The sequence below is a fragment of the Rhinolophus ferrumequinum genome, chromosome 7, assembly GCF_004115265.2.
Source record: "Rhinolophus ferrumequinum isolate MPI-CBG mRhiFer1 chromosome 7, mRhiFer1_v1.p, whole genome shotgun sequence".
Lineage (NCBI taxonomy): Eukaryota > Metazoa > Chordata > Mammalia > Chiroptera > Rhinolophidae > Rhinolophus > Rhinolophus ferrumequinum.
In genome coordinates this window covers 94,008,394-94,028,037 of record NC_046290.1, presented here as the reverse complement: position 1 = coordinate 94,028,037, position 19,644 = coordinate 94,008,394, and the positions used below count along the sequence as shown (strand labels likewise).

Genomic DNA, 19,644 nt, shown 5'->3' with positions numbered 1-19,644 from the left:
AACCACCTCGCAGTATAGTCCCTCTGTCCTGGCTGTGAGCACAGGGGGAAGTGTCCAAAACCCAGGCTTGTAATCATGCTGACTGCTTGTTAGGACCTTGCTTCCACACGTGGGTGAGGGCAGAGCAATCTGCCTCCCACCCTGGCCACGCGGCAGCCCCTTCTCACTCCTTCTGCACTCACGTTTCCAACTGCCTCCTTGAGCACCTTGGGTTCCACACATCGCCAAACAGCCTTCCCACCCGTCCCTCCTCCCTCGGCTTCTCATGGGTGATGGGTGCCTGGCCCCACTCTCCTATGTGGGTGCTCAAGAGAGAAACTGAGGCTGCCTCCAACCCTTGGTAGGCCGAGCAGTGGCCCCAAAGCTGTTCATGTCCTGATCCCCGGGGCCTGTGGCAGAAGGGACTTTGGGTTGTGATTAAGTTAAGGATCTTGGGATGGGGAGATTATCCTGAATGATTTAAGTGGGCCACGAATATGATCACAAGAGTCCTTTAAAGGAAGCAAAGTCAGAAGCAAGAAATGGGACAACAGAAGCAGAGACTGGAATGCTAAGCTTTGAAGATGGAGGAGAGGCCATGAACTGAGGAATTAAAGTGGCCTCTAGAAGCTGGAAAAGACAAGGCAACGAGTCCCCCTGGGAGCCTGTGGAAGGAACCTGCCCAGCTGACGCCCTGACTTTAACCCTATGAGATGCATTTCAGACTTCCTACCTCTACAGCTGTAAGGGAGTAACTCTGTTGCTTTAAGCCACTGAGTCTGGGTAATTCGTTACAGCAGTCACAGGAAATTAATACAACCTCCTTGGGTCCCTTTGCCTCCATCCACAAATCCAGGTGGATGGACCACTTTCCTAGAGAAACTTCCCACAGGTCCAGCCCAAGGATGAGTTAGGCCTCGTCAGCTCTCCTCTCACTGAGGCAAGAACTTCTCCCCTGGCCTCCCTGAATCCATCCTCTGATCTGCGAGCCTGCGGATCTTTCTAAAGTCTATCTGACTGTGTCATTCTCTTGCTTAAAACGTAAGAAGTTTTTGTTGTCCACGGGGCAAATCCATCCTCCTTCCACCAAACAAGACCTTCTGCTGAGACCACTCTTCCCGGTTTTCCCCCAGGTTACGTGTTCTGCCTGCCATTCTCCAGGTCCCTACCAAAGAGGTCACGAGAAATCTATTCAGCTACACGGAACAGATAATGGAAACTCAGGGCTCCATACGTCCTGGAGTGTCAAGAGGACCTTGTTTCCCTGCCCTGCCTTGTGTGGCATCTATAATCCTGCATGAGTGTGTGTGTGGGGAGCCTCTACCTACGAAGGGTGATTTTTCTCTATGCCCAAGACTGGGTCCCGCTCAGGGCCACCCCCCATGTCTCTGCGAAATGCTCAGCCAAGTCTCTGGGCTCTTCATGGCCATAAGGGGAGAAGGCTCCCCCAGGGAGAATGGGGTTTGACACTGGCTCCAGGTCACGGCCCACTCCTGGTTCCCTCCTGTCTCACCCGGCACCAGGACTCCGGCTCTGACTTGACTCACTCCCGATGATCTCATCCTGTCTTAGGGCTTTAAATACCAACAACATGCTAATGATTCTCAAAATTATACAATTATACCTCAAGCCTGGACGGCTCTCCCCAACTTGTGCATGGCACCCCCGATTTAATGACACCCCAGACTTAACATGTCAGAGGGCATGCCTGGCATTCCAGCCCGCGCAGCCCACTCCTCCTGTATGCTCCTCCTCTGAGCTACAGGCACCTCCGTCCTTCCAGCTCGGCCTGAATCCCTGAGGTCAAACCTGACTCCTCTCTCTCGTAGCCACATCAGCAAGTTCTGTTGGCTTTAGCTACAAAACACACCCGACCCGGAGCCAACGACTTACCACTGGGCCTCACCTCCTTCCGTTTCTCCCTGTTTCTCCCTGCTACTACCACCCTGTCTGTCCTCATCCGGCAGCCAGAGTAATCCTGTTAAATCCTAAATTGGATTCTTTCTTCTGCTCAGAAGCAGCTCCAGCTCACTGGGAACAAAAGGCGTCATTCTTACCCAGCCGCACACAAGCTGCCTTCTCTCCCATTTCCACTTCATCTCCTACCATGTCCCCCACCTCCGTCCTCCAACACCCTGCCTAGGGACCTCAGGGCCTTTGCAGCTGTTGTTCTCTATGCTTGCAGTGCTTTTCTTGTCCCCCCAGCGTCCTTCAGGCCTTTACTCAAAGGCCTTTCCTGGACACCCCCATTTAACATTGTATCCCCCTAAAAATAAACACAACCTCTCCCATCCGCTTTTCTGCTCCTTGGTGCTCATGTCTAACTTGCTTTACACTTCCCATTGTTTATTCTCTGCATCCACACCAGAACGTAAGCGCCACGAGGCAGGGTTTTTCTAAATCGGTGTTGGTCAAAAGCCCAGCACCCAGCCCAGCGCCTGACCCCGGTCTACCGGGAACTGTTCATGGACCAGGTCAGTGCACCTGAGCTCCTAAAGCCTTTAAGAGGCCCCTGCTGCCCTGGTCCCCACATCTGGGAGTTCCACGTCCCCCACCCCCACCATGAGGCCTCTTCTGACACCAGACCCCTCTTCAGAAGGTTGGAAGGATGGAATCCACCGAGTAATCCACAGGTGCTGAGCCCTACTTAGTGTCTGGCGCCTAGGCCTCCACTTTTGTGGCTCAAAGGCCCATTTATTAGCCAGGGAGAGCTTCTGTTCAGCATGCAGTGCCTGGTGACCCTCAAGCTGATTTCATTCCCGCCCAAATAAAGGCACTGGTTGTTCCTGTCAACTTGGGTGGTCCCAGCTGGGGAAATAGTTTCAGTGAGGTTTTCTGGAATGTTGCAGAAGAGTCAGAAGCCCCCCACTGCTCCCTTCTGGGGCCTACCGAGCCTGTCTAACAACCACTGGGAAACTTGAGGCCCCCCACCCCCACCTGGCAGGACTGGGGACCACCGACCAGCCCAGGGGCAGAATGGGGAGGCAATGATCCCGCTGAGCCCCCACAGGCCAGGAAAAGGGTGGAGCCTCCTGACATCACGTCATTCCATCCCCCACTGTGCTGCCTCGCCTGGAAGAAAGGAGGCAGCCGGCCAACTCTGGGCCTGGCAGCCAGGCGTCTGTCTGCCCACAAAGGGCTCCAAGCCCCGCCCAGCAGATGCCAGCTCCTTGGGGAAGGCAGAAGGGAGATCATTACTGGAGCCTAATTAACAAAGAAAAGCAGAGATAATTAAGTGGAGAAACATGTGGCTGGCGCTGGAATTGTGATATCTTTAGAAACTTGAGAAAGGATGGTTTTATTTTGAGCCCTCAAGAACATGACAGAGTTGGAAGGGTGGAGAGAAGGTGGGGAAAGCCAAGAGGCCAGAGGCGTGTGTGTGACTGGAGTGGGGAAATGACCCTCAGGTCTTCTGCGGTGGAAGAGGGGACGGGAGGGGGGCGGGGGGGACACACCATGGAGGGCATTCTGCTCCATGCAACCTCAAGGCCCAGAGACAATTAGTTAATTTATCCCCGAGATCACAGACAGTAAGTTAACTTATTCAAGATTACAGACAGTTAACTTATCTAAGATCACACAGCTCAGAAGTAGTGGAACCAGTTTCTGAAGGGGCACAAGGGGACCTATTCCTGCTCCTGTTCAGCTCCCCGCCTCCCCAGGCCCTCTGCTGAGGTCAACACCATGCTGGCGCCCAGGCCCCACTTATGGCCTCTTTTCCAGGAAGCATACTCCACACATACCTCACTGAATGACAGGAGGCCCCACAGAGAAGACTGACCTGGCAGGGGCCCCAATGAGGACAATGACAGGAGGTACCGGCCCATTTGGGGGTAGGGCCTTTCCCTGCTTGTACCCTCCCTGAAAACAGGGTCATAACCCTTTGCTTGGCAGTCCCTTCACCAACAGTTGAGTTTCTCAAACTGGGGTCTTAGGCAATGCTGGGGAGTATGAAGTGATTTAGGTGGAATGATCCATTTTCCTCAGTAGAATATAATTTTACATACACCGGAGTTCCTTAAATTAAAACTAGAGTGTATGGGGTAGACTATGTGAGAACTTTCCTAGATAAAGCTGGGGCTGGCGAAGAACTTGAGCCCTGGCCCTCGGGGGTGCTCGGGCTCCGGCTGCGGAGACATCAGCGGAAGAGCTTGCCAAGGCCGGGTCTGCAGGGTCTAGTCCACGCTGCAAAGCCAGGCCTTCCAGGCCCTCCTCGCTCCAGCCTGGCCGGCCTCTCTGCCTCACCACCTCCTGCTCTTGACGGGCCATTCATTCTTCTCCTTGATTGGCTGTGTGCCCCAGGGTAGCCCTAGTGTGGGACTTTTTCCATTTTACAAGTAGGGAAACCGAGGCCCAGACAGGCAAACCTGACTTGCTGGAGTCAGACAGGAAGTCGGCAGCTCTGCTGTGTCTCTGGGGCCCGAGCCCTTGCTCTGGGGTGGGAAGGAGGTGGAGGGGGTCTGGCTGCTCACAGAGTTCCCTCAAGCTGGCAGGGAGGGCTGTACCCCAGGGGCAGAGGGAACCCAACGGAGAGGAAGCTGGGGCAGGGCAGCTGGGCCTGTAACTCTGGTTATCATTTGGCTCCCAGACCCAAGGGGAGCTGTGCGGAAGCTTGGGGCTGGGTAGCAGAGGGAAGTGATCTGGTATGGGAGGGGAGGAGGGAGGGGGGCCCTCCCTCTGCACCCTCCCAGGTTCTGAAGGGCCTGGGCTCTTGCTTCCCTTTCTCACAGGCAGGTGGATTATGCACAAACCCAAGGTAGCTTCAGTCGGAAAAGCCCTTCCCTCCTTTCCTGCAGGGCTCCTTGTGGGAAGCAGCCTCTCATGTGCTTTGTAGGCTCAACCTCTACTCAACTGCTTCCAGTAACAGGGAATTCCCTACCTTCCAAGGCTTTTTTTATGCTAGCGCTATTTGAGAACAGTTCTAGAATGTTCTTTATTTCTTTGATCCTTCTGGTGTTGCCCAGAAGGACGATGCTCTCTCTTCCGAGATTGGCAAACAGCTGCCTGACTCAGTTTCTCTTATCCTCACATTTCCTCCACCTCCTTTCCTTCCACTTCATCTCCTTCTGTTCCTTACAGGCTCTTTTCCTTCAAGGTGCCCTGGAGGTCGCTGTAGCCCTGGGCCCTCCTCTGGTAGCTCCACATTCATTCCTGGTGATGTAGCTGCCACCTTCACACTGACGGTGCCAGCCCCATCACCATCCTGCCGGCTCTAAGCACCACTCAGGTCCAGCCAACTGCACATTTGGCCCTGGATGTCTCACAGGCCTGCAGACCAAACCTTGGGCACAGGAACCACAATCACCCTTCCGGAACCTTCTGTGCTCCCTCCCTCCTCACACCCTGCTACCACCTCTAGGTTCTAACGCCACTCATGTCTGGGTCCTGCAGCCCACTGCCTGGCTTCACTGCCCCAGTTTTGCTTTCTACAATCCACCCGTGGTGGGTGGAAGTGTGGTTACCATGGTAATCGTAGGACAAAGCAAATCCGATCCTATCATTTCAACTGAAAAAAACTTCCAATGTTACCAGATAAAGCTTGAGTCACCAGCGTTTAGGTCAAGGCCTTTTATAATTCTGCCTCATTTTTTTGCTACCCTCCCCCCTCACCGCCCAACACCCCCTGCCCACACCCCCTGTTCAGGCTCCAGAATAGCAGAGACCTGGGTATGGCTTTAGCCCAGGGCTAATGATGTGAGTTTTGCGTCTTTCAGCCTCAGTGTGCTCAGCTGCAAAGTGAGGGTGACGACAGGCTCGACCTCACAGGCTTGTGTGAAGGGCACAGGCATGCCGTGAGCTCAGCAAAGGTTGGATGTGGTTATTTCACGGCTGCCTACCTGTGTGGTGTTGCCCGCAGTCTGGAACGCCCCAGCTCCTTGGGGAGCTTGCCCGGACCCCCCGTGCATCTGGTTCTCCTGGGGGAAGGGGGAAGAGGAGCTGGTCTTTGCCTGTGGCTGGCACTGAACTCACATGGTGGCCGGGGCCTAGGAAACCCACACTGCTCCCTCTTATTTCCTGGGGATCAACCTGCAAGCACATAAGCCTTCCACATCCCTGGCCCTCTGGCCCCGACCTCCTCTCCTCCCTCTAGCCACATCTAAACCTTTTGGTCTTCAACAGTGGTGGCCTCTCCATGGTGCCATGTCATGCATCCTTCTCTGACTGTCCCTTCCCGTCTGTCTAGCCCTCCCCTCTAGGACCCTGACTCCAACAGTCGTTTATTCCCATTGGGACCTGCAGTCCCCCGTCACCCTTTCCATCCCCTTCGGAGGAGCTGGCAGAGGGACTCTTGTACAAGCTCTCAGCAGCCCCTCTTCAGCCCATCCTGTTTCTTGGGGGGATGCTCCTCCTCTCACCATTCTCCCCACCCTCTCTGCTGCATCACTCCTCTCTCTCTCTCTCAAATTACAAGGTTGCCATTCCCACCTCTAAAACCCTCTCCTGCATTTCACCCTGCAGCTCCCATACCGTCTCTCTCCTGCCCTTAAAGGGTCGCCTGTCCCGGTGAGTTCCATTTCTCTTCTCTCATTCCTTCCTGAGCCCACTACCACGCACAGGTCCCCACCTCTCACGGAAACTGCCCTTAACCAGGCCGCCTACGACCTCTGGGCTGCTCACAGCCATAGTCCGCTTTCCGGCCTCCTCTACTTGACCTGGCTCAGGTGATCACTCTCCTTTGACAGTCTCTCACTTGCCTCCCAGGACATCACACCCCCCAGGTGATCCACCTAGCTCTGCAACACCTAAATGCTGGAGGGCGCCACGACTCATCCTGGGAACGCTTCTGACTGTCCATACTCATGCCCACTGGTCCAGTCTCACGACTTAAGTACGTGAAATACAGAATGGCTCTCGACTGCACGCGTCTGCTGGGGTCCTCCCTGATTTGTAGCTCTAACCGCCTGACCCGCCTGTTCACTTGGGTGTCCAACTTGCCCACCACTCAGATCCTGCCCCCTCTTGCTCTCGAGCTGCTCGGGACAAAATCTTGATGTTGTGGGGGTTCAGAATGAGTCACCCCTAGATGTGCCTCTGTGGTGGTATGTATAGATTGTCTTGAACTAAAGGCAACTGGAGCCACAGGCTCAAGAGAAAGTTCTGCCCCTCCCTTGACTACCTAGAAGAACTGGAATTAGGGGCCTTGCCCATAATTACCCCCACCCCCCAGGGATCCTGTGAAGCCCCTGGTCCAATCCCCCCCTTCTTTTGACCCATCTATAGGGCAGAGCCAACTTCTATTTACTAAAAGTCTGCTCTTACCCTGCAGTGACCCTTTGAAGCCCCCGAGGCTCCTTACCTCGTTCCTGGCTCAGGATGTCTTATGTCCCTCAATCTTCCTTTCTATCTCTGAACCTCTGCTGTATGTGGGGTCTCTGACTCTCAGGCATTCCCATACCTATGCATGTACTAAAGTTGGTTATTTTCTCTTGCGAATCTGCCTCACGTTGTTTGATTATTAGACCAACCAGAAGAACCAGGCAAGTTTGTTCGTCCCCCACAATGTCATCCTTGACCTCTCTTTCACCCCACGCCCCCCACTCTACGTCAGCAATTTTGTTCTACTTTCAAAATATGTCCAGAGCCCCAGGGCCTTTGCACTGACTGGGTTCCAGCCCCTGGATGTTTCAACCATTTCTACATGGCTCATACCCTCAATTTTTTCAGGCCTTAACTCCTGGTGGCTTATTTAAAATTGTCCTCTCAATAGATAGTCCTATTTCTGCTTTATTTGTCTCCATGGCACTAGTCGCTATGAAATATACTATTTGTTTTTAATATTTGTCTCCTGGGGCACTAGAATATAAGCACCACAAGAGTAGAAATTTTTGTCTATTTTATATTCCCATATCTTGCTTGGCACAGAGAAGGTACTCAATACATTTTTGTTGTACAAATAAATGAACCCAAAGCATTAATTGTGAGCCTCAAGGGTTGGATAGGTAGGATCAATGTTGTAATGTCAGCCAGAAGGGGGCAGCAAAGAGCCACCCAGTGTAGATGAAAAATGAGGGTGGAGAGAGCATGAGCACATGCTGTGTGACATCAAGCAAGTTCCTTAACCTCTCTGAGCTTGTTTCCTCCTGTTAGACAGGTTATTGGGGGAGACGACATGTGCTGGCATGGGAAGGCTTTGTAACTGGCAAATCACAAGCACATGGATATAAGCTGCACAGTATGAGGAGCTGCCCAAATGTCCACAGTGAGGCACAGGGCAATTATGTAACTATGATGCAGTCCGGTGAGGGAATATTATAAAGCATTTTAAAGACATGGGGGAAATGCTTATGTTTTACGTTTGTGTATATGTAAATATCACAGAAAGGAAAACAGTTAGATGTGAAATTAATTAAGTTTGTGGAAAAATCTGAAAGAAACGTATCATCATAAAAATCAAAAGCCATCTGGCCAGTTAGATTTCTGTATTTTCCAAATTTTTGCCATGGGCATGCATATATCTGTGATTCCCCTTAGGTTTTTCTGACCTACTAGAAGAATGTTCTGTGGCTGTTACTACCGGGTTTCCCCCAAAATAAGACCTGGTCTTATATTAATTTTTGCCCCATTAGGGCTTATTTTCAGCAGATGTCTTATTTTTTCATGTACAACAATCTACATTTATTCAAATACAGTCATGTCATCTTGTTCTGGAACATCGTCATACTGTACTTAATGTGTCTGTCGGGCTGAGATCTTAACTGGGGCTTATTTTCGGGGAAACACTGTATACCCACTACTTAGGCAGAGGGCCTCTCCCAACATATCCCAAACATCTTCCTTTGCCATCCTGGGTTTTTGAGGCCTTGGGAGAGGTCACCTGGACTTGGTGCTGCTGAGAGCACAGAGGGCTGTGCCAGGCTCACCCAGAGCCCCTCCCACAGCAAACATCCCGGGCCGTGCTCTGTGACTTGCCTGCTGGGTGCCCACTAACCTGTGGCCCCTGGTGCACACCTGCTCCTGAGAGCCAGATGGATGCCTGGCGCTTGGAGGGCAGAGATGCCCCACTGCTGTTCCTAGCACCAACCTGTCTGGCCCCTGGTCCAGTCTCCCTACTCGAACTCATGGTACTGCAGCAGGCAGGTGGGTAAGGTGGGGGGCACCTACACAGGCAGCAAGGAGCTACCAATGGCGTGCATCTCTCCGGCCTTACTTGCTTGGGCCCCTGGGGTTAGGCCTGGGTTATCTTGGCCCCTTGAAGCCAGGGCTGGAGCTCACTCTAGTATAAGTGGGGGCCTGGCCCCACCGTCCCTCTGTAGCCCCAGGCTCCTCCTGCCTGCGTGCCCATCCCCCAGGGATCCCGTGAAGCCCCTGGCCCACAGCTGCTCTGACCAAGGCCTGCAATCCCCCCACTGTCCTCTCAGGCTCGGTCCAAGTCTGTCTTCCTCTCTAGCCAGGTGCCTACCACCACTCAGTATGAGCAGGACAGGCTACCAGACACCAGTGGGGAAACTGAGGGCAGATGTGTATCCAGTTGGACAACACCAAAGGCCTTCTGGGCTCATCTCTTTTCACCCAGAACAAAACTGGCTCAGGAATGACCATACCCTCAGCCTGCTCCGGGCCAGCCCATTGTTCCAAGCCACATCGTGAAAGGCCCAGATTTAACCACCAATTTACCTCCAAAGCACAGTTTCCTTCTTTACCATTAACCTTCTCAGGATGGTTCTGTTAGGAAAGGCTTCAATAAATGACCTAGAAAACCTGAGAACCATCCTTAATGGGGTCCCTCCTCTCCCCAGGGAAGCCCCCCTCCTTCCCAGCCTCCCCCTCGAAGCCCTCCCACTGACCTAGCCTCCCCAAGCACTGGTCAGCTCACGCTCAACCCTCTGCACAGGTGGCCGCAGAGGTGGACTTCACAGAAGCTTCGGGCCCTGGGCGGGGGCTCAGTGGGTAGGAACAAGGGGCATCTCTCCAATCACCTGACTGGACAGTTGTCCGCGGATGTCTTCTGTGTACCAGGGTGGACACGTGACATTCGAGACTTGATGGGCCCCCTCCCGCTTACTTCTTGGCATTGTGGACGCCTCTGGGACTTGCACATAAGCCCAGGAAACAGGGGAGCCTAAGTGGACTCACATTAAGTTTCTGCCGCTATGTAAGGAGGGCTTTTGGTAGAAATCTAGTTCAATTTTAGAAGAACAGAAAAGAAAGTTTACATGTCTTGCACTTCTGAGTTTGCAGACTAAAGTCCATTCCCTATTGTTAGAAGAGATGTTAAGAAAAAGGAAAAAGTCTCAAAGTTCCCACTGTGCCTGGGATAAGGCCTGCCTCCTTGTCATGACAAGCCATACCCTCCTGTGTACGCCAGCTCCATCCCTGCTGGACACCTGTGATTTCACTTCGGCTGTGCCCTGTGCAGCACCACACACTGTTCTGCTCACCTCTGAGGCCCAGTTCAATGTCACCTCCTCCAAGAAGCCTTCTAGAGCCCCAGGAATAACAATAACCAACACCCCCATTGGCTAAGCTCTTCCCATAGCCAATCCTGGGCTGAAGGCTTTACAAACATCTTACTTGAGTGTCAGGACAAAGCCCCCCAGGGCAGCAGGTGGAAACAGTCCTCAAGAGCTCACCCACCATTGCCCACCATTTGTCCAATTCAGATCACCTGGGGCGGCAGGTATCACTATCTTCATCTCACAGATGAGGAAGTGCAGGCTCAAGGATGTGAAATAACGAGCCCAGTCACACGGCTAGGAAGAGGGGTGCAGGGATCTGAACCCGGGTCTCTCTGAGCACCAGCCTGTGCTTCCCCATGGCCCACAGGCTGCCTTGGACCCACAACCCCAGAGATCACCTGCCACCCCTCCACATGCCCAGGACAACTGCTAAAGTCCTGCCTCCCCCAGTGACCTGAGCTCCTGCTCCAATATCACACCCAGACGCTGGCCTTTATCAGGCTTCAGTGATTTTCTCATGGAAGGTTTGGAACAGCCCTTTCTGGGGCAGGAACAGCACTCAATGACCTCTGGTGAACCCTCGGAGGCCCATGTGAGCCTGGACACCTTCCCAGCCCAGCGTGACAAGGGACATGAGTAAATGTGGAGCTGGCCTGCAAGCCAGCCTGCTTGGCCCGTCCAGGCCCGGGGTGCCAATGCCTGGAAAGGCGCTGGCAGTTCCACCCCCGAGGGCTGGGACCAGGGCCACTTTCCCATCTCCTCTTCCAGGCAGCCTGCCATCCTCTCCCATAGCACATGGGCAGAGGAAGCATTTCTCAGGGCTCTGTCTGTACACAGAGGAGCCAAAGGGAAGGTCAACGGACAGGGAGACTGGCACAGAGACTGAGGGACAATGGCTGAGATTCAAGAAGCTGCTCAAACAACAAGATGGGCCGTTGAGCTCGCTTAGCTGGAGAGAGAGTCCTGGTCAGTGGAAGAGGTCACCCCTCGAAGGGCGCAGGAGCTCTGGTCTGCGCGAGGGCGGCTGGCTGACCCTCTGCCCGCAGTGCGTCTCCCCAAAGCCTGACACACACTGTTCAGTGGCTGCCCTGATTTATGGACTGCCCGCCCATGATCTGTGGCCTCCCTCACAGAATGCAGGGAGCCAGGCTTTGGAGCTAACCCTTACAGTTCCTTCCCTTACAGGTGGGGCATCCCAGGCCAGTCACGGAAGTTCCCTTCATCCCTTCATCCATAAATGGATGCAAAGCGCTGGACGTACAGCCTGGCATACATGAGGTGTCATAAATGACTTTTCTTTGCCTGCTTTCCAAATTCATTAAAAATGTACATGCCCCTCAAGCAGCTGTATTTCAGGACACGTGACCCCTTCCTGGACGGGCTGGGGAGCACAGGAGGAGCCAAGGGGAGGCCGAGGGGCTGCCACACTGCATTTCTACTTTCCGTCGGCAGAGGGAGGCCGGGCCATGCTTCCTGCTGCTGTTTGTGGGACCGGGCCCAGCACTGACACCAGCTTAGGCAGAAACCCAACTCGGGGCAGGCAGTGGCTGGAAGCTGACGCGGTGGCACCAGCACTGATGTCTATCAGGCTTGGAGCCAGGCGAGTGAACCACAGGCACCGACCACAATCCTGGAGCAAGGCAGATCCACAGAGTTGGGGCCAAGCAGCCTGTCACAGAGAGGGGAGGGACTGGTGGTACCAGGAAAGGTGTGTTCTGGTTTCCCTTATGAGAAGGGAGCTGTTCAAGTCCAAAGGCCTGTGATCTTCTCACGAGCATTCGAGCCTCCGTTTCCCTGCCCTGTCCCTGCTGGACCCAGCTTGCTTCCCGGGGAAACACTCACTTCCTGTGTGGTCATCCGAATTGGGCGGACCCCTGGCTCTGCCTCTAAGAGTGCGGGCCTTAAGGCCACATGCCAGCTGTGTGACACGAGCACACTGAGGAAACGCAGAGCCTGTTTCCCTCTGTGGGTAGGGTTCGTGCACCTACCTCACAGGTCTGAGGAGCAAACGCGACGCCTCCTGTGTGTTCACTGCTGTAACCCTAGTGCCTAGAGCACTGCTGGCCCCAGGAGGGCCTCGGGTGTAAAATGAACCCACGCGAGGCGGGTCTGACACCCAATAATCTTTCGGTAAGTTTTCGGCTGGGGCCACCACGGCTGCCTCTAGCTGCTACTTCCACCGTCTTCCCTTCCTACCATCCCATCACTTTCCCATGTCTGAGAGCTCTGAGAAAACACCTTTGGGGTGGGCCTCGGACACCTGCTGCGCACCCACCTTACCCCGTCCTCTCCTCCTCTCCCAAGTCCTGCCTTCCCCTGAGGCACCACGGAGACTTCCTCTCCAGGAAACCCTCCCCAGCCACCCCTACTCTCGCTCCGTTTCCTGGGGTGGGGGGGGTCCCTACAGCCTGACAGCAGCTGTCACATTACTTCACCCCTCAGGAAGTCTTGCTCCTTCCAGTTTATTGGCCTCATACCCCTTCCCCAGAAGCCCACCAAGCGAGCCTGGCACAGGGAGTGGACAGCTCCAGGGCGTGGGAGTGAATGTGCGTGCGGGGGGTGACAGGTGATGTCCCCGGGCATGAAACTGGGTTCTTGTACTGCAGGCTTCCCCTGATCTGGGGATGCCAGGACGGCTCACCGCTCTCAGCACATCAGCACAGCCTCCCCAAGGGCACAGGCGGGCTAATCCTTACACCAGCAGCGGCTCCTGGGGTGGGCGTGGGCGGGGATGAGGTGGCAGGGCTCCTCTTGTCTCTCCATACACAGGCTCTGGGGTCAGTGGTTCAGCGTGTGCAGCCTCCTCCCTAGAGGTCCTGGCGAGCCTGGGGTGCTCACCCAAGGGTCAGCCTCTGCTTATTCTGGGTTTGGGAGGGCTAGGACACAGTCCATGGAGGAGGCGGAGGGCCACAGATGCCTTGCAAGGGGTCAGGAGAGACATTTCACCCTCTAAGGCTGGGTGGGCACCTCTTACATCTTACTGCCAAGCTCACAGGTCCCGATGCAGAACTTCCTCCCTCTGAGGTTAGAAACCCACCTGCCATCAACCTCATCTATTCACCAAGGGCAATTGGGCCCCTTCGTGAAGAGGAGTGGGGAGCACTGACCAGGCCCCTTCTTCTCAAACCCTGGCTGGGTGAAGCTTACAAGTCGCCAGTGCCACCCACCACCCCTTTCTCTGCCCAGGTTGCAGCCTGGCCTTCCCCCTGCCTTCTGGGGCTGGTACCCAGGTAAGGTGGGAGAACAGAAGAACGGGGGTCTGTCTGGCTCCTGCTTCAGGGCCTCACAACCTGTGTCCCACAGAAAGCTCGGCTCCACCTCTGGCCCCCAGCACCACGGCCGGCTCCCACGCCAGCAGGCCCCCCCGCCCCCCAGCCAGTGCCTCTTACCAGGCTTTGGGATGAGTCCTTGGAAAGGTCTAGAAGAGAAACAGAGAGGGCGGTGTCAGGGGGAGGGCCTGGGAGCTCATTAGAAATTGTTTGGGGCCCACCCAGACCTACTGCATTAGACTGCGTCATTTTCACAAGCTGCCCAGTGATTCGTGTTCATGGGACACCGTGCAGGAGGGTGACCAGGATTTCCCACTGGCTGTACTCTGGCCGGCTCTGTGACCTTGGGCAAATCACTTGTCTCGGTTCCCTCCCCTCTGAAGTAGGCCTAGTACCTCTCCCAGGGGGCTAGGAGTGCAGCGATCAGGTGCTGCGAGCAGGTAGAAGGTGCCCAGGAAGGCCGCCCCTGTTATGGTGGTTGAGGTGCTGGTCTCACCTCTGTGGGGCCTTCTGCACCCCGGCTGGCCGGCAGTCCTCCCCACAACACCCAGGACGGCTGGGACAGCCGTCTTGCCCATCAGGGAGGGCAGGACCCACTGAAGGAAAGGCCAAGCATCCCTGGGTGCAAGCCCCCACCCGTGCTAGTCTTGCCTCCTCTCCTTTCCCCTTCCCCTGCGTACCTGGTGACTGTGAACTTGATCTTGTCAGCCACCGCGAGGATCCTCTCCAGGTTCTGGGAGCCAAAGGTGCAAGGCTTTCGGAACGGGATTCCTGGGGGCAGCCCCTCGATGATCACGGAGCCGGGGTTACTCTTGATCCGCTTGTAGGGGACCTGGACCGGGTACTTGATGCCCAAGGCTTCCCCTGTGGACAACAGACAGAGAAAGTGTCATCAGGAGCCAGAGGCAGTGCTGGTGTGTGGACATGGGGGTGCGTGGGGGGTGCTCTGTGCATGAGTGGGAAAGAGAAAGCTGTCGGGTAGCACCGAGGAAAGGCACAATCGGTGGGGGAGTGGGAGTTAGGGGGTATGTTGTGCAGGATACTTAGGGGTTGGGTGTGTGAGTGTGTGCCTGGGCCGGGTGGACGTGTGGGCAGGGGATATGTAGCTACAGCTGCTGTGGGGAAGGCAGTGGCTCATGTTTCTCAGCCTCCCAGGCTGCGAATATGAAGCCCATCTCAAGGATGGTCTCTTCTGGGCACAGCTGGCCTTTCCCACAACGCCCGACCCTCCATCAGCCCCAGGGCTCTGCCTCACCCTGTTTCAGGACCGGCCTGGCCTGACAGGACAGACTGCAACCGGGAGCAAGGAAGGCAGCCTGAAGCCAGCCCGGTGCAGGTCACACCTCGGGGTCCGTCCCAGACCTTGGGGCCCTCTTTCCCTATCTGGGCGTTTTCTCTTTCTGTCACCAAGCCTCCGTGCAGGGCTGTGGCATGCCCTCGGTGACAGTACTTTGTCTCATAGCTGGCCTAGGGACAGTCCTGGGGTGGAGGGTGGCCCCTGCTGTCCCATTCTCAGCCAAGGGCTGCCACCTGCTGTCAGGGGCCACCTCTGAGGCACTGCTCGGCTGGTCCTCTCATAGTTCCTGCTCACAGGGCCCAGGACACAGGTGCGGACGCTGCAGCCTGGATGCTGTCAGGCTGACTTGAAAGTCCACGGCTTTCCCAGACTTACACGAGATCCACTGTGGGAGCCCCTCTCGTACAGAGCTAAGCTCCTGTGACCCGAGGGCTGGCTGAGACCATCATCCCCAGTGTCACAGGATCCCCCTTTAGGGAGACACTGCAGGAATTTTCATGTCTTGCACTAGGAGGAACAACTGAACTTTCTCGTGCAATAAACTCATTTTTATCTCACGGACACTAGGGATGGTAAAACTTGCCTCATTTCCCAGTTTGCTCTGACTCCTGGGAAACTCAGAGCCCAACGTGTGGCCTGTATCTAGCAAGTACAGAATTTCTGAGTCTTCATGTCACTCCTGGCTTCGTGCCATTGCTGCAGCCTGTTTGGTTTTATTTAATTGAGATACAATTCACATAATGTCATAAAATTTACCATTTTAAAGTGTATAATCCAGTGGTTTTTAGTACACTCACAAGGTTGTGAAATCATCATTACCATCTAATTCTAGAATACTTTCACTGCTCCAAAAAGAAACCCTGTACCCATTAGCTTTCCCCCTCCCCATGCCCTGGCCACCACTAATCTATTTTCTGTCTCTCTAGATTTCCAGGCTGTTTTTCACTCTTCATCTTGACTTTGTTGCTGACTAGTTTATAAGTTAATGCAAAGAGATCCTTTTTCAAATGAAAAAAAAAAAAATCAGACAAGAAGGAAAATGCGTACCCATGATTCATGGATTCACAAATGGAAACACTGTCATCTCTACTTCTCCTCTTGCCGCCAAAATGGCTGTTGCTCCAATGACCAGTACCCGCCACCTTGCAAAACCTGTAGACACTTGCGCTCTTTGGCAAAATCCCAACAGATGGCCACTCTGCCCTTCTTGGTGTCCATGACCCCACACTTTCCTGGTTTCCCCTCTTTCTGGCCACGCCTCCCCCTCCTGGACTGACCTCTAAAACACAGGCTCCTTGGTCTTTGGTCTGGGTCTCTTTCTGCCCCCTCTGCACGCCCAGGGGTGCCTCCTCTATCCCCCATGACCTAATTTTTCAGTCCAATCCAGACTCTTTCTGAGCAGCAGACGGTGTGTATCTCTGCGTGCCTGTGGCTCATCTCCACTCACTTCTCAAACTCGACAAGCCGCAGATGGAACCCATCACCTCCCCCTCTAACTTCCCCATCGGTGAGGGTGGAGCGCCATCTCCCTGGCCGACAGTTCGGGTGTCCGCCTGTCCTTGATACACCATGTGCTCTACCCTCCCCCTCCGTCACGGTGACAGGTCCGGGTAACCTAACGAGCATGTGGCCTTTCCCTACTACAGGGAATTGTTAAGGAATGGACATATGATTCAATGGGGACCAATGAGAAACAAGGGGAGAGCTCAGGGAATTCTGGGAAAGAAGTAACCCAGCTCTCTTGAGAAAACCTATAGGAGAGCCAGCCCTCTCCCTCCTCCAGTGCGCTGGTGGGATGTCTGGACCTGCTGCAGCCTTTCTGCTAACAAGCAGGAAGCAAGGCTGACACGATGCTGACACTGGAAAGACACCGGGGACATCCCTGGGCTGCTGGATCCAGCTGATTCTGAAGTCCACCCTGCTGGACTTCCCTTGCTATGAGCTATGGCTGATGATACGGTCCAAGGAGAGCTACCCCGATCTTCCATCTCACATACTCTCACAGTGTCACACTTCTCCACAGAGAACTGGGGGTGGGACTTTGTAACCGCCTTGACCAAGAGCACCACAAAGGCGACACGGCACGACCTCTGAAGCAACACAGCTTCCGCCTGGCTCTCTCTCTCAGAACACATGCCTCAGGAGGCCTGACTGACACGCAGGGAATCCAGCTATCCTGGAGTCACTATGCAGGAAAGCCCACAGGGAAGGATCACAGAGAAATCAAGAGAGATGCCGGAGGGGCCCAGCTGTTTCCCCAGCCCAGGGCTCCGACATGTGAGTCAGGAAGCAGATGATTCCAGCCTCAGCTATCCAGACTGCAACCTCGGGAGACGACCTGAGTGAGAGCCACCCAGCTGAGCTGCTCCCAAATTCCTGACTCACTGATACCAAGAAAGATGATAAATGGTCATCGTTATTTACGCCAGTATGTTTTGGGGTGATCTGTTCTGTAGTCATAGTAACTGAATCATAACCCAATTAACCCCCTTTATTGTTGAAGCCAGTTTGAGTTTTTGTTACTTGAGACCAAAAAATCTAAAATCTTAACTGATTCTAGCTTGTTTTCTGCAAGCCAGGACTCAACTGGAGGCCTCTATTTTCCTCCCCCATCTCTGCCAGTTCAGCACCAGTGATTCTCCCCCTGAGCACATCTCAGCTCCATCCACTTTCTTCCAGCCAGCACTGAAGCCAAGGCCCCACCCGAGATCATTACTCTGGCCTGAACTACCGCTTGAACCTCTGAGCTGGTCTCCCAGCATGCACCCTCACCCCCCTGCACCCATTCCCTTTCCTCACAGCAGCCAGGAAGATACTGCAAAAGTGCAAAGCGGCTCTAGTCACTTCAGCCCTCCCAACAAAATGCAAAAGTGATACAAAGCTGATACCAGGGATGACCAGCTCTGTCTCCTGGCCAGCTCCATGGGGGTCCTCCTCCCCTACCTCTATCCCCATGCTTCAGCTTTCTCCCCTTCTTAGGACAAGCCTCAGGGCCTTTGCACATGCCATTACCTCAGCTGGAATGTCCTTCTTTCACATTCTGTGTGATTAATTCCTTACCTATCCTTCAGTTCTTTCTTTAAAGAGGCCTTCCCTGGCCCCCAATTTAAGGTAAGCACGCAAGTTATTCTCTCTTGAGCAGTCTGCTCTTTTCCTGCACGATCGTAGAACAATTCTTCATTGTTTACCGTGTTTCCCCGAAAATAAGACCTAGCCGGACCATCAGCTCTAATGCATCTTTTGGAGCAAAAATTAATATAAGACCCGGTCTTATTTTATTATAAGACCAGGCGTTATATATATAATATACAACATAATATATAATATAATACAATATAATGTAACATAATATAAATATAATATAATACTGGGTCTTACATTAATGTTTGCTCCAAAAGACGCATTAGGTCTGGCTAGGTCTTATTTTCGGGGAAACACGATAGTAGATTCTGCGGATAGTTGATAAACATCTGTCTCACCTCATGATCTATGTGACCCATGAGAGCAGAGACTGTGTGTTTTCTTCATTGCTATATCTCCAGTGCCTGGCACATAGTAAGTGCTCCGGAAATATTTATAAGCAGTGACTGGTTTTCCCAGCAGTGACCACAGTTGGACCTGGGAAGCTCCTGCCTCTCTTCCCACCCCGCCAGCTTCCCTGCCACCCAGGTGCCCCGAGCTCACCGTATTTCTTATTGAACAGATCCTGGACTTGTTCCCTCAGCGTGTTGGCAATGTCGATCCGGGAGAGTCTGGTGTCATAATTTTCTGCAAGAGAAAAACAATTATGGAATGGGCTGTTAAATTAAAAGGCACTTGGTGACTTTTAAGGAATATGATTTTCTAATTATGGGGAACTCCTCTCTGGCAATTATCAGCTCCTTGGAGTGGGCCCCTCAGAGTCCTTCAGAGCTAACATCTTGACAGAGATGTGTGTTTTTCCGGAAGGACACACACTGTTGAAACAACAGCAACGAGTCTGAAATTAAGTGAATTGTTGACATTTGAAAACCACCACAGCAATAAACGAGCCCTGGAGGTGACAGACACCAGGAAGAGGAGCAGTGCCTACGCCATGGTGGGCTCGGAGCAGGGGCCCATGAACTGAGACGACCAGGCAGCCCCCGGAGAGACAGGGAGCCAGTCTAGCAGCTCCTAACGGTCACTCACCCAGACGGTGTTTGTTAAGGAGCCCGTGTGCCAGCACAGGGCCCTGTCATTGGGGAGATTACAGCCTGGTATTGTCTTGTGAGAAGAGAGAGGTGAGCGGGGAGAAAGAAGTGGATGCCAGGGCAGTTTGGGTGGGCAGTGGGGTGAGAACCCCAGTTGGCTAAAAGGACCGGGTATAAGGAGCCACGGGTGAGGTGCGAGACTCAATCCCCCTTATCACGAAAAGTCCCAGCTGCCTGGGAAGGAGAGAGAGAGACTGGGCATTGAGAAGCCTTGGGTCCTATCTCGAGGCTCCTCCCCTCCACGCTGGCCCTTCCTGCCACTGGCTCGCTGACCCTTCTCTCCTCAGAGCCACCGTGACCACCCAGGGCCCAGCTGGGAACCCCGACCCTTGGGACTCACTCACAGCCACACCCAGAACTATCCCAACAGGCAGACAGACGGCTGTTCTCTGCCCCCTCCCAATACAGGGAAGGGGGAGAGAAGAACTAAAAGGCTGAAAAGTGATACCGACCCCCCAGTGACGGGAGGA

General features: G+C 54.0%; 1 protein-coding gene across 1 annotated transcript in view; it reads right to left on the bottom strand.

The window, feature by feature from the left end:
* GTF2IRD1 (GTF2I repeat domain containing 1) overlaps positions 1–19,644 on the bottom strand; it is a 102,755-nt gene that overhangs the window by 15,397 nt on the left and 67,714 nt on the right. Inside the window, exons 20-22 of the mRNA XM_033110823.1 lie at positions 18,627–18,710; positions 14,326–14,509; positions 13,766–13,794 (exon numbers count right to left, since the gene is read on the bottom strand). Of these exons, the coding sequence (XP_032966714.1) occupies positions 13,766–13,794; positions 14,326–14,509; positions 18,627–18,710 (297 nt within the window). The remainder of the gene's footprint in view (positions 1–13,765; positions 13,795–14,325; positions 14,510–18,626; positions 18,711–19,644) is intronic.